Source organism: Musca autumnalis, unplaced genomic scaffold (genome assembly GCF_047663935.1).
Source record: "Musca autumnalis isolate F117 unplaced genomic scaffold, ASM4766393v1 scaffold_2, whole genome shotgun sequence".
Lineage (NCBI taxonomy): Eukaryota > Metazoa > Arthropoda > Insecta > Diptera > Muscidae > Musca > Musca autumnalis.
The window spans coordinates 45,416,834-45,432,408 of NW_027411755.1; the positions used below are offsets into that span (position 1 = coordinate 45,416,834).

Consider the following 15,575-nt stretch of genomic DNA (forward strand, 5'->3'; position numbering starts at 1 on the left):
TTTTCATAGCCACAGTGGCCTATAAAAATTTATAGAAAATTTTTCATAGGCCACAGTGGCCTATAAAAATTTATAGAAAATTTTTCATAGGGCACAGTGGCCTATGAAAATTTATAGAAAATGTTTCATAGGCCACAGTGGCCTATAAAAATTTATAAAAAATGTTTCATAGGCCACAGTGGCCTATAAAATATTATAGAAAATTTTTCATAGGCCACAGTGGCCTATAAAATTTTCTAGAAAATTTTTCATAGGCCACAGTGGCCCATAAAATTTTATAGAAAATTTTTCATAGGCCACAGTGGCCCATAAAATTTTATAGAAAATTTTTCATAGGTCACAGTGGCCCATAAAATTTTATAGAAAATTTTTCATAGGCCACAGTGGCCTATAAAATTTTATAGAAAAATGTTTCAAGGCCAATTAAAATTTTGTAGAAAAGTTTTCATGGGCCACAGTGGCCTATACAAATTTATAGAAAAATTTTCATAGGCCACAGTGGCCTATAAAAATTTTATAGAAAATTTTTCATAGGCCACAGTGGCCTATAAAAATGTAAAAGAAAATTTTCATAGGCCACAGTGGCCTATAAAAATTTATAGAAAATTTTTCATAGGCCACAGTGGCCTATAAAAATTTATAGAAAAATTTTCATAGGCCACAGTGGCCTATAAAAATTTATAGAAAATTCTTCATAGGCCACAGTGGCCTATAAAAATTTATAGAAAATTCTTCATAGGCCACAGTGGCCTATAAAATTTTATAGAACAATTTTCATAGGCCACAGTGGCCTATAAAAATTTATAGAAAATTTTTCATAGGCCACAGTGGCCTATAAAAATTTATAGAAAATTTTTCATAGGCCACAATGGCCTATAAAATTTTATAGAAAATTTTTCATAGGCCACAGTGGCCTATACATTTTTATAGAAACAGTTTCATAGACCACAGTGGACTTTAAAATTTTACATATAATTTTTCATAGGCCTCAGTGGCCTATACAATTGTATAGAAAACACACTGGCCTAAAAATTTTTATAGAACAGTTTTTCATGGGACACAGTGGTCTATAAAATTTTACATAGGATGGCACTGTATCCTGTATAAAATTTTCTTAAATTTCCATTTTCCACAAAATCGCTCATATTGAGTTTGCGTCATCATCATATTCTTCCTTTGGAAAAGAACTTTTAATTTTTTTGCAGGAAGGTTTCAGGTAAATCAGACGCCAATGAATTACGGAAAAATGACTTAAGTTATAACATATATAGATAAATTTTCAAAGGACACAGTGGCCTATAAAATTTTCTTAAATTTCCATTTTCCACAAAATCGCTCATATTGAATTTGCGTCATCATCATATTCTGCCTTTGGAAAAGAACTTTTGATTTTTTTGCAGAAAGGTTTCAGGTAAATCAGACGCCAAGGAATTATGGAAAAATAACTTAAGTTACGTATGATGTTCTCACTGTTGTTGTTGACTTAGCTGAGCTAGCTATGTGGTATGCAAGTGAGTGTGTGCGGTATGATGGTTAGTAGCCGAGTAGAGTATATATGATAAGGTAAAGTTAGGTTAGGTTAGCTAAAGTAAGTACAAAGAAAACATGTAACGTAATAATAATACTACATACTCCTTCGCCTTGGTAGAATCCAAAGTACGTTCGCCTTTTTGTTGGAACTGCTTAAGGAATTCCTGTTTAAAGCGTGAAACTTCACGTTGCACCTCACTTTGGTGTGCTTTACGCATTGCATCAAGAGCAGCTAATGTTGCCTAAAGGTGAAGAAACAAAACAGAAAGAACTCATAAGACATAACATCAAGGCAAACATAAGAGAGGTGAGAAAGAGGAAAACATCAAGGTTTCAACTGCTGCTGTTGGTTGGTGCTTAGCTGGTGTGTCTGTCTGTCCATAACAATTCGCTGCTTTGTGAATCTTTCAAGCGGCAACTATCCCAGCAACAGCAAGCAAGACAACCAAAACATCTGAAAATAAGGAGTTGCCAAATGAAAACAACAGTGTCTGAGTAGATGATTTTCAGCCTCATAATTATATATGACATGGTTGTTATACTTATGCCTCATATGTGGTGGCATAGGGTTCAGCCACAAGCAACTGTTCGCTGCTATTTTTTTCGTTTGCAGTTTGTCCATTGGATGGAAGTCTTGTGTAGTATGGCCAGTCGTCTATGATGATCACAAATTATAACTTCGTTGTTGTTGTTTGTGGGTCCTCTCCTCGCCCTTCTTTTAGATGGGGACAATATTGCTGAGCCATGTAAGCGGGTGGATGAGACAAGAACGGACAGACCAACCAAAGCTCTGCTTAGTGTGCATAATGTAATCTTACCTGAGTCTCTTCGGCCAAGGCTGTTTCCTTTTCGATTAGCAAACGTTCAATTTCTTGTTTATGCTTTTCTTCCAAATCATTAATAGTACGCCGATGTGACGATTCCATGGCTGACAAACCCTTTTCACTGGCTGACAAACCCTTTTCACAGAGTGTCTGCAAAATAAAACACAAAAGCCAAGAATGAGCAGTGAAGAAGAACAAAGGAATGAGTAACAACAGAAAAAAATCCAATGAATATGAATTATAAATAATGAGTGTATCAAATTCATGGAATGTGTTAAATGTCATGTTTCTAGAAAATAATTCACAAATTATGGAATACATAAAAATTATTGATCAGAATTGCTGATCATTGAAGGCTTCTTTCAAGGCTATGCAGAGTGTGGTGTATTAAAGATAGACTGTATTGGATATAAATCGCAATGGAACAACTGAAAATTTCAAGAGATTTATGTGAATCCTCAGGCGCCCAACGTCAACATATACACAGAAGGGAGTTATGTCATGTTCATAGAAGGTAGTAAAATTGCGCACAACGTATTTGATTTCTAAAAGTACTAATACCGAAAATATGGAAATATCTGATTTCATTCGGCCTTAATGAAGTATCATACTTCGTTATTGAGGTAAAAGAACTTGGAATTTGTGGCGCTGCCACTGTCGCCCAACGTCAGCATTTCTAATTAAAAGTAGAGTATCTCATTTAAGAGGGGATTGACATCCGAATTTTATAACCTATATGTCTTATTAGTTTTTTATTTATAAACTGGCGCCCAACGTGGAAAATACATAAATAATATTGATCAGAACTGCTGATCTTCATAGTTCATTAAAGAATTACTGTTTTGAAAATGCAATGGAACAACTGAAATGACTGAGATTTATGTAAAATGTCGCCTAGCGTCTTTGATTTCTAAAATTATTGACGCCCAACGTGCAAATAGTAAAGGTAATTATGATTTGATTTCTAAAATTACTATTATCGAAAATATTAAAATATTATTTAATTTAAATCGGTCCTAATGAAGTGTCAAACTTTTGGATTAAGACAAAGAGGTGAACTTGTGGTGCTGACAATGGCGCCCAACGTTAGCTTATATTTTGCATTAAATCACAGGATTGAGATAAAGAGGTGGAATATGTGGTGCTGACAATGGCGCCCAGCGTTGGCTTATATTTTGAATTAAATCGCACTTGCCCATGGCAAAATTTTTTTCAAACTCAAATTGGGTATCTTTTACATTTATAGGTCGTAATGGGACGTGGGAAATACTAAAGTGGGAAATTCTTGTTTAATTTTCGAAATTACTATGCCGCCCAACGTCAACATAAGATGGAATGGAGTTAAGTTTTGACGAATTTCCTATATACCTAATATCCTTCATAGGTAAATAATGGCGCCAAACATGGGAAATACCGAAGGTAATTCTTGCTTAATTTCCGAAATTATTATGTCGCCCAATTAAATTATATTTTTATTTCGTATATACATAATCTTCCTTATAGGTAAAAAATGGCGCCCAACGTGGAAAATGCCACGTTAAAGCGTGTTAAACGAAGGTATGTATCCACACTTTGAAACGATCAAAAATGTGCCTCAAGTATATTTGTATGAAATTAGTTTCAGACAATTTGGTGTCGATTTAGCACTGTCCGTCCGTATCAACTGATTTGGTTTAAATATTGCACTTCATGCAAATATATGCTGTTTGCTTCGAAGATAGGACATACTGATCCACATCTTCAATCTAAAGGGTCTCCTGTCTGAAGAAGGTCTGCGAATTTTTATATTAATATTATTATATTTTATATTTTATATTTTTTCTATTTTATATTTTATATTTTATATTTTATATTTTATATTTTATATTTTATATTTTATATTTTATATTTTATATTTTATATTTTATATTTTATATTTTATATTTTATATTTTATATTTTATATTTTATATTTTATATTTTATATTTTATATTTTATATTTTATATTTTATATTTTATATTTTATATTTTATATTTTATATTTTATATTTTATATTTTATATTTTATATTTTATATTTTATATTTTATATTTTATATTTTATATTTTATATTTTATATTTTATATTTTATATTTTATATTTTATATTTTATATTTTATATTTTATATTTTATATTTTATATTTTATATTTTATATTTTATATTTTATATTTTATATTTTATATTTTATATTTTATATTTTATATTTTATATTTTATATTTTATATTTTATATTTTATATTTTATATTTTATATTTTATATTTTATATTTTATATTTTATATTTTATATTTTATATTTTATATTTTATATTTTATATTTTATATTTTATATTTTATATTTTATATTTTATATTTTATATTTTATATTTTATATTTTATATTTTATATTTTATATTTTATATTTTATATTTTATATTTTATATTTTATATTTTATATTTTATATTTTATATTTTATATTTTATATTTTATATTTTATATTTTATATTTTATATTTTATATTTTATATTTTATATTTTATATTTTATATTTTATATTTTATATTTTATATTTTATATTTTATATTTTATATTTTATATTTTATATTTTATATTTTATATTTTATATTTTATATTTTATATTTTATATTTTATATTTTATATTTTATATTTTATATTTTATATTTTATATTTTATATTTTATATTTTATATTTTATATTTTATATTTTATATTTTATATTTTATATTTTATATTTTATATTTTATATTTTATATTTTATATTTTATATTTTATATTTTATATTTTATATTTTATATTTTATATTTTATATTTTATATTTTATATTTTATATTTTATATTTTATATTTTATATTTTATATTTTATATTTTATATTTTATATTTTATATTTTATATTTTATATTTTATATTTTATATTTTATATTTTATATTTTATATTTTATATTTTATATTTTATATTTTATATTTTATATTTTATATTTTATATTTTATATTTTATATTTTATATTTTATATTTTATATTTTATATTTTATATTTTATATTTTATATTTTATATTTTATATTTTATATTTTATATTTTATATTTTATATTTTATATTTTATATTTTATATTTTATATTTTATATTTTATATTTTATATTTTATATTTTATATTTTATATTTTATATTTTATATTTTATATTTTATATTTTATATTTTATATTTTATATTTTATATTTTATATTTTATATTTTATATTTTATATTTTATATTTTATATTTTATATTTTATATTTTATATTTTATATTTTATATTTTATATTTTATATTTTATATTTTATATTTTATATTTTATATTTTATATTTTATATTTTATATTTTATATTTTATATTTTATATTTTATATTTTATATTTTATATTTTATATTTTATATTTTATATTTTATATTTTATATTTTATATTTTATATTTTATATTTTATATTTTATATTTTATATTTTATATTTTATATTTTATATTTTATATTTTATGTTTTATATTTTATATTTTGTATTTTATATTTATATTTTGTATTTTATATTTATAAAATATATATTTTATATCTTTTTTATATTCTATTTATATTATATATATATTTATATTTGATATTGTATGCTTTATATTTTATATTCTATATTTAATATATTATATTTTATATTTTATATTTCATGTTTTATATTTTCTATTTTATATTTTATAATTAATATTTTTATTTTATATTTTTTATTTTATATTTTCTTGTGAAGGGTATTCTATATAAACGAGTTTTCCAAGATCTTCTATCTACAGTCCTTTATCTATAAAACTAATGTATAAGATATTCCATATGCCAATTATTTTCTCCTAACCAAGTGTGTATATTTGTATGTATTATTCCACTCCTGAAATTTAATGTCCACAATTTTGATTCAACAAACTTACCCTCAACTGTTCAATTTCGCTCTGATAACGTTGACGGAAACTTTCCTCATCGATGACATTTGCAAAATCTGGACAATGTGTTAGCATTTGATCACGATATGCCTGCTGCAAGCATTCCATTTGTTTGCCATGTTCCATTTCCAGCAATTCCACACGTTTTTCCAAACGTTTGTTACGTTCTTGTTCTTTGGTTAGCTCCGATTGCAAATAGTCGCGTTCCTGCAACAGCATTACATACTCATCGTCTTGTCGGGCACATTTCATGGTTAGAGCATCGCTCTCCTCCTGATATGAACGCACTTTTTCTTCTTCCGCTTCGAGGCGTTTCAATAATTCACGCTGTTCACCTTGGGTGGCTTGCAAAGCATCCTCTTTGGTATGCAACAGTTGTGTTACCGACTGCAGCTCACGTTCACGCTCCTCCATTAGCTCTTCGCTTTTATTCAAATCTTGGTTAATGGCATTCTTTTCAGCCTCTAGGCAGCGTATGGTTGAACGTTGATGTTCGACTTGTTGCATGAGTGCAGATAAATCTTTGGCGTGTGACTGTTGCAGCCGAAGAATTTCACTTTCATGTTGTTCCTTGAGACTGTGCAGTTTTTCGCGCACCTGCAGGCAATGCTGACATGAATCATTTAATTTGCGATGAACTTCTTGCAGCAGTTGATCGGCTCGTTTGCGTAGCTCACAGCATTTGTGACAGACATCTTGTAGGGATTCAATGGAGATTTCGGTGCGTGGTATGTGTTCATTGGTAGAGGTGGTGGCTTCACACTGTAGGGCGATGAGGGAATCTTCCAGTTGGCTGAGGAAGGTTGAAATGTCACACAAGACTTGACGGTCACTAAGGAAATCCACTGCATGTTGTTTGTACATGAATTCGAAATCGGCTTCAAGAAGAATATCATCGGGATTGTTGATTTGCAGATCGGAAGAGAGTTCCTCGAAGAGATTTTCGTATTTTTGTAAGGCTGTTATGCCCAGCTTTTTCACTTCTTTTTCTTCATCTAATTTTGTCGTGGAGGAGGAGGAGGAGCATTGAGATTGACTGGCATATTCACCGCGCAGAACATCAATGCGAGCATCTATTAAGGCCTTGTGGGCCACAATATCGGCAAATTCTGACAGCAAATGACGTCCCTCACTCGTTTTGTGTTCATGCTGCAAATGCATGCGCCATTGTCCCCGCTTCATTTGTTGCATAGTCTCTTCATAGCATTGCGTCAATTGGGTGACAGCCAATTCCATTTCTTTGCGTAGAACATCATGCACGGCATCGGCAAATTTCTCAAAGGATAAACGCTCCTCAGATGTTAAGGAGTAGCCAAAAGAGGGTGCAAGGGAATTCTCTAGACGCTCAGCATTGCGCATCATAATGTGGGCAATTTCCGATTGCACCAGCTCAGCATTGACTGTTTCTTGGGCCTGACGCCAAGCCTCCTGGACAGCTCCTTGCACCAAATCATTGGTGGAAATGTAGCTTAGGGTTTCCGCCGCCAAGCTGGTGGCCAAATTTTCCATGGCATTATTCTTGTAACGCTTGGCAATGACATTGATTTCACTCTGCTGGCGCATAAGATCATCAAGCATATTTTGATCTACCGGTTCCATGGATAATTTAACGTTTTGCGTCGCTGAGGGACCATGGGTTTTTTGATAGCTGGAGAGTAGTAATCTGCGGGCCAAAACCCCTGCCAAAATGTCCAAACTTCCACTAGTTTTCACTGTACACTTGCCCTGCAATTTGGCCTTGAGTAGGGACATTAAATGTGATGTCTCCGCCACTTCGGCACGGGTCTGACGTTCACTAAACAATTCAGGATTTTCAGCACGCTCCACAGAATCTCTTAGCTTGCCAAAACAAACACTTTCAAATGCAATTCTTTCAGCCAGCAATTCCAAGTCTTTACGCTTGGTGAGTTCATTGCGTTCGCGAAGCATGCGTCGCTGCTTTAGCAATTCCGCCAATTTGGAACGCAGCTGTGACTCTAATTGGGTTAAAGCTTTTTTAACGGGACTAGAATCGGGTAACAAATACACAGAAGGTTGGGCCACATCTGTCTGAGAGCCTTGCAGCACACAGGTCTCAGTTGACTCTCTAATCAGTTTTACAACTTCCTGCAGACATCTCTCGACAAAACGATACGAATCTTTACGATCGGTGATGGGTGAAACGGAACGACGATTACGTGAAGAACGTAAATTTTGCAGCTGACTTAGACCCTGTTCTAGGCGATCTTTGCTGGATACCAAAACACTTTCCAAGCAGCGCAGGCGTTCAAGCAAATGTTCCGATAGCCGTAGATTACCAGCTGCTGGTGAGGAACGTGATGGTGGCGAATCTAAAGTGGGTGTATTGGAGTTGGGTGTGGGGGTACATGAAGAGCTACGAGAACTGTTGTTGACACCTTCACACCGCTTCTCCAAATCATTGACACGTACCAAAAATTGCAACGAATCTGAGGCAGAGGATTCCAAGGAACGGCGACGTGAAGATTTCTTTCCAGCCACGCGCACCACCGGCGCCGCATTTTCCACAATGGGTTGTTTTATATCCAAATGGTGGGTCTTTTCCAATTCATCCATTTTGGTTTCCAAATCGTTGAGCTTCATTTCCAGTTCCTTGCTAACCGTTAACTGTTCCTTACCCTTCAGCGACAGGGATCTTCTACGTTCGGACTTGGCTAATTTTTGTTTCAACGTTCTCACTTGCCTCTCTGAGGAGCTGTATTTCAGTGTAAGATCTTGTATACGATCCGCCATCATTTGTAGCTGGGACTGATCTTCAATGTCCTTTCGCTCCATATCCTGCTTGAGGGAAGCATATGAGATCTCCAACGAATCGTATTGATTTTGTGATTCCTTAAGCTCCCGTTTCATGGCTCGTATCTCATTTACCGCCTTTTCAAAACGACCCTTTAGCTCATTGTATTCTTCGGCCAGCGAATCCCGCTCCAAACCATATGGATCAATGTCATTGATGTGGGTGAGATCACTTAGCGAATCCATGCGCTTCATTTTACTTCTCTGGAGATTAATGAAACTTGCCGGACTACAACTTTCCATTTCGCGCAGCCTTTTGTAGAGATTTTCATTTTCTTCTATGCCTCTAGCCAGGCGATCCTCAAGATCTTTGATTTTCCTTTGCCCCTCTTCCAATTCATCGGTTAGCCTTTCAATGATCTCCGAGGCATTTCTCTTGGCATCCTCTAGCTGGGTGGTTAAGCACTCTCGCACCTCTTCCATTTCCTGTATCCTCTGATTTAGCTCCTGCTCTGTACGCTCTAAGGTGTTGAGTAACTCGGACATACGAGCTTCACGTTCTTTGGCTTCATCGCGTAACAGATCACGTTCTTTTTCCACCACACTAAGTCGGAACTGCAATTCCTTGTCCACATTTAAATTGATTTCTTCGTGGACGGTGTGTATGACGGGCATATCATCGGAACCCACACTGTCCACAGTGCTGCGTCTAGAAGAGGGTGGTGAAGAACGACTACGTTTATGCATCCGTGGGCATGGTGTTGTGGTCCGCGAACGCATTCTATCTTTGGCTCTCATCATGTTAAGGGTACTGGGCGGGGAAGGTGACAATGGGGAACCCCAATCACCAATACTATCCCGCCTACCACCCTCCGAAGCGGTACGATATTCTTCATCTGAAGAAAAATGCAAAGCAGTCTTTGGTGTCATTGGAGTTTGGGGACTAATTTGGGTTGACGACTTGGATGAACCACTACTGACATTGGTGATAATCACCTTGGGACTAGTTTCGTTGGTTAATTTCTTAAGTCTGCTATTGGTTGATTCCGAGGCGTAGTTTTGCATTATCCGCTGGGCCTTTATGAAATCCTTTTCAATTTCACTTTTCATATCATCGCTGGTGTTATCTTTGATAATAAGCTCCGTGGCCGATTTTTCGTTGGGCGCCAAAGTTACTGACTGGGTTGCCAATGAGCTGCTTGAAAGCTTCATGGCCGTCATGCCACCACTGCACTGTGTAACTGAACCACCGCCACCACCAGACACATTGATGTTGCTGCTGGAGTTATTGTTGTTGTTGCTGGTTGCCATATTTTGCTGATTGGGCAAGCCTGCAGCATTTCTCAGAATTGCTATCCAACTATTGCGAGAATTTGGTGAGAGACTAGCCAATATTAGGCGCCGCTTATCCCATGTTGTTAACTGAAAAGCATTATTTCTATTGGCATTAACTTCAGCCACATTTGTAAGACTATTAACATCCAGTACACCATCTAAGACACCACGCTCCTCTGAAACAGGATCACGATAATAGAACAAAGCAGCACCACTTAATGTGAACCAATGCTTAGTCCAGTCACCGGTACGATTATCTTGTTTCATTAGCCAACCTTTCTTGGCATTCAGTGATTCGGTCAATGCTGAGGGTGTGTTGCAGTTGTTGGGTGTTGTGTTCGTTGTTGCCACAGCTGAGGACGATGAGGAAGAAGAAGATCCTCCAGTATGTGGTTGCGATGGCGGCCCTGGATTCACACGCAATTCTACTGTTTTCGACAAATAGTTGGATGAAAGATCATCTAAATTGCAGCCACCATCGGGATCACCCCTTTCCAAGGCTTGTTTTTGTTGTTTGCGGCTTTGGTAGGTTTGGTGCTGCAGCTGCTGCTGTTGCTGATGATGTTGATGATAGCGTAGACTAGATTTGTTGTTTGCCGTTGTAGTTGTTGTTGTCGTTGCCAATACTGGTGGTATTTTCTTAACAATTGCCGATACTATGGCGGGTGTAGAATTGGCAGCCAATGGTAAGGATTTTGGTCTCAAATGATTTGCTGTATCACTACCAGCAACAGTAGAGCCAGCATTTTGTTTGTTGCTGTTTATCGTTGTTGGCCTATAGAAATCGGGTTCATCACGTGAATTTTTATCATCCAATTTGTTGTTATTGTTGTTGTTGTTTTGATGCAAATGCGAATTGAGGACATTATTGACTGCCGTTGCTGTCCAACGATTCTTTTGCTGTTGACTTAGATTGGTTATTGTATTGGCCAAATCCTTAATGGTTTTCTCATCACGTCTTATATCTTCGATAAGGAGGCAGGGTGGTGAAACTGTAAATAAAAAAAAGAATAGAAGAAAATTAGAAAATTTTTGTAAACAATTTGTAGAAATAGTGAAGCTTAAAACTTGGAACTACGAGGGCAGTTCGGAAACTTCTTAGCCTAGCACAAAAAGCGCGGTATAAACAGAAAAAAGTTAAGTGTTTTGGAAATTTCCATCTCCGTTATGAACACATGTTAAATTTTGTTTCGATCTGGCAACTCCTTCATATAGAAACAGGTGTTCAAAAAAGACGCATCCGCAATTTTTTTACAATGGAAATGCGTGCTGTCATTAAATATTTACATAAAAAAGGTTTATCGGGACAAGAAATTCATAATGATATGGTGAATGTGTTAGGTGAAAGTGCTCCTTCATATGCAACAGTAAAAAATTGGGTTGCTGAATTTAAACGTGGTCGTACAAGCATTGAAGATGAACCACGTAGTGGACGTCCAAAAACAGCAACAACAACAGAAATTGTAGCCAAACTGCACGATATGGTATTAAATGATCGACGAATAAAAGTGCGTGAAATTGCTAATATCATGGGCATCTCAGATGATCGAGTCCATTTAATTTTGCATGAAGAACTACAGATGAAAAAGCTTTCTGCAAGATGGGTGCCGCATTTGTTAACAGTCGAAACGAAAACGCATAAGAATGAACATTTCTCAAGCTTGTTTGGATCGTTTTAAGCGAAATAAAATGGATTTTAAGCGTCGTTTCATAACTGTTGATGAGACATGGATCCACCACTATACTCCAGAGACAAAAGAACAATCCAAACAATGGACTGAAGCTGGAGGAAGTGCCCCAAAGAAGGCAAAAACAATTCAATCGGCTGGTAAGGTTATGGCAACGGTTTTTTGGGACTTCAAAGGTATTTTGTTGATTGACTATCTGCAAAAGGGTAAAACAATAAATTCAGAGTACTATTGCAACCTTTTGGATCAATTAAATGTACAAATTCGAGAAAAACGTCCTGGCTTACAACACAAAAAAATAATTTTTCATCAAGACAACGCACCAGCGCACAAGAGTGTTTTAACAATGGCTAAAATCAAGGAATTAAAGTACGAGTTGCTTGACCACCCACCTTATTCTCCTGATTTAGCTCCCAGTGACTTTTACTTGTTCCCAAACCTAAAAAAATTCCTTGCTGGCAAGCGTTTTACCTCAAATGAAGATGCAATTACAGTTGTAAACCACTATTTTGAAGACCTTGAGGAAAACTATTTTAATCAAGGGATGGAATTGCTAGAAAAGCGTTGGACTAAGTGTATTGAAGTTTCAGGAGATTATATTGGAAAATAAAAATATTTTTGAAAAACTAACTATTCTCTTTCATTGATAGGCTAAGAAGTTTCCGAACCGCCCTCGTACATAGCTTTTTTAAAATGAATAAAATATAAAATACAAAATATAAAATGTAATATATAAAATATAAGGAATAAAATATATCGATGCCTTACTTCCTCAACCTCGTATCTTAAAAAATACAACTTTTCAGGAGAGACAAAAAACGATTTATCTTTTGATACATCGGTTGTTGGGTAAAAGTGTGAAAGACAATTATTAGGGAATTAAGTAGATCTATCCGTATTAGTAGGAATAATACGCTAAGTTTAAGTTTAAGTATGAGACGCATTTATTGAGATACGAGTTTGAGGCAGTAAATCAATTCTAATCTTTGGGGGGCCATAACAGCAAATGTGCATGCGATAGCGACAAACGCCGAGACAAGTATCTCCTCCTTTCTGGTATTCTATAACCCTGCATTGTCAGACTATGGTTTTTTGTTCGTGGTACAACATATTAAAGCTGCAGTATGCAATCATAAGAGATATTATTTCGTCTATATGGAACTTTACATGATTCATAGATAGTAGTATTCTGAAATGATGGCCAGAAGGCCTAAAAATTGTTGACCAAAGAACTTTGAGAAGTACCATCTGATCTAATTTTGTAATTGCATTTGTATTCTCCCAGACCTTAGATATAACTTTGTATATAGGAATGCTGCTCTATCTCCAGGTCTAGGAAAGTGACTGCTTCGATGAGTTCTAACCACAAAGCTGCTGGAGTTAGTGGAGTAAGTTTGGCAGGGAAGTTGAAGAGGTTCAGTGGGCCATGTAGGCATGTACAGCATACGGGGCAGATGTTTTGCACGGTGTCATCAATTCTTGCCTTATAGGAATTTAGCCGGCTGCAACTGACATTCCTCAGCTGCGATAGATGGGGGATCGCCCAGAGGACCGCATTCACATGATACTAGTTTATAGCATCTCCACAATATGGTTATTAGGAGAGCTCTCATGGTAACATGCGAGCAAGTACTGCAATGAGACTATGCCATTGTGTTGCTGTCCACTGAAAACATGAGGAGTCACACTGTTACAGTTCTCACGGCGGCAGTCTGAAAGTTTGAAAGTTTTTCCATCGCGTTGCTCTTATATTCACGGACCACACTGGCGCCGCATAGCTTACCACAAGTCGACCTATCGCGTTATATGTGTTCAACAAGGTTTCTTTATCTGCAGACTACGTGCTGCCGGCAAGGGACTTGATTTTGCCGCAGATAACTGTGAAATGCGCGGACGACGTGAACATGCTGTAGAATTTGACCCCTAGTTGTAGGAATTCATGACATTCACAGTTCTCAACTATGTAGTTCATGTGCCGAACATAATGGCCGTAGATTTAGTGACGGATATTTGCATACTATTCGCATAAAAAGGTGGTAAGATCAGTCAAATAGGAGTTCAACCTTTCACAAATGACGAAAGGTTACTATTTCAATGTCGTCTACAGAAGGTTAAATACGGGAAAGGTAGAGGCTAAACAGTTCCGGAGATATTTTTCGTACCTCGATAATCCGGACATCAATATGTTTTCCTATCTTGAGCATTAGATTTTTATTTATTTCATTGACATTTTCGTTTTTAGCAATAGCAATTGGTGTATAAATAAGAAAAATTAAGTTTTTGAAATTTTTCGGTCCACATCTCGTCTTTCTGGCTAGCCACTCTTGACTCAGTTATACAGTCAATATGGATTTAACTATTTGAATCTGTCGAATAATTTTCTACCCTTCAACCATCGATGGATGCCGATAAGCAACATTATTTTAAACCTAGTGTTGAGTAGCCTAGTTCCCTTAAAAAACGATGTTGGGTGTTCCTTTCCTCTAAAGGATTATTTATTAGTTTTAAGGTTTAGATTTTTTTAGATTCTCTATGTAATTTTTTGAGTTACCGACAAATATCGGTAAAATTAAAAGTCAAAATGATGAACGAAAAGTTTAAATAAAATTTGGCAGTACTCTTGCAATGGGCAGAACTTAACGACCCCTTTTTTGTGGCTAACTTACTCAAAAATATCATTAATTAATATCGAAATTATAAGCAATTTTATTTTACCGTTTTTTTAGTAACGAAAAAAATTAGTTGGAGTATCGTACTTCTTGTACAAAAATTTCAATAAATTATTCAAAAAACGTATGGGCCCTTTTATTTTCAATCCTTGGTGTACAAACTCACAGGCAACTACGGATCGTTGTATTGTGTTCTTGTAATTATACCACCAATAGATTTCAATTCCATTGTCTTATTCCAAGGCTGTAACATATATAATAAACAATACCCTTTTTTGGTTTCAACGACGAGATAAATCCAGTTGCTGATGTTCATAGGAATGGCTAAAATTTTAATTTTAAAGTTATATCTCAAGTCGTAAGAGTCTCTTGGCCCTTGGACACTGAAAATCATTATATGTACATGGGGTATAAAAAGTTTATATCCTCAAAAAACTACGATAAAATATACACCTATTATAGACAAGTTTTATTGAAAATGTCACCTAAATTACGCTGGATGAGTAAAATAATGAAGTAAAATTGGTAGCCAGGATAGCTGCTTAAAGCGGTCGCAACCCGTGATATTTGCTTAATATGAATTCGTTTACCTAAGATGTCAGGTTATTATCTAGTAAGCGTCCGATATTAATGATTTTAACTTACAAATTATGTGTTTTTGTGACTACTCGGTAATCCGGACAATTCGATAATCCGGACATCGCCCAAACATCTGGTGTCCGGATTATCGAGACTATACTGTACAACTATCATGCCCTCCGCCCGTGTCCCAATTTTCTGCTCAGAATTCTAGCTCACTCGTTCGCCTAATA

The 15,575-nt window shown here is 34.0% G+C and overlaps 1 protein-coding gene across 5 annotated transcripts in view; it reads right to left on the reverse strand.

The window, feature by feature from the left end:
* osp (myosin phosphatase Rho interacting protein outspread) overlaps positions 1–15,575 on the reverse strand; it is a 442,634-nt gene that overhangs the window by 19,696 nt on the left and 407,363 nt on the right. For all 5 annotated transcript variants that reach the window (XM_073967644.1, XM_073967645.1, XM_073967641.1 and 2 more), the window contains exons 6-8: positions 6,309–11,398; positions 2,349–2,504; positions 1,633–1,772 (exon numbers count right to left, since the gene is read on the reverse strand). In XM_073967644.1, coding sequence (XP_073823745.1) covers positions 1,633–1,772; positions 2,349–2,504; positions 6,309–11,398 — 5,386 coding nt within the window. The remainder of the gene's footprint in view (positions 1–1,632; positions 1,773–2,348; positions 2,505–6,308; positions 11,399–15,575) is intronic.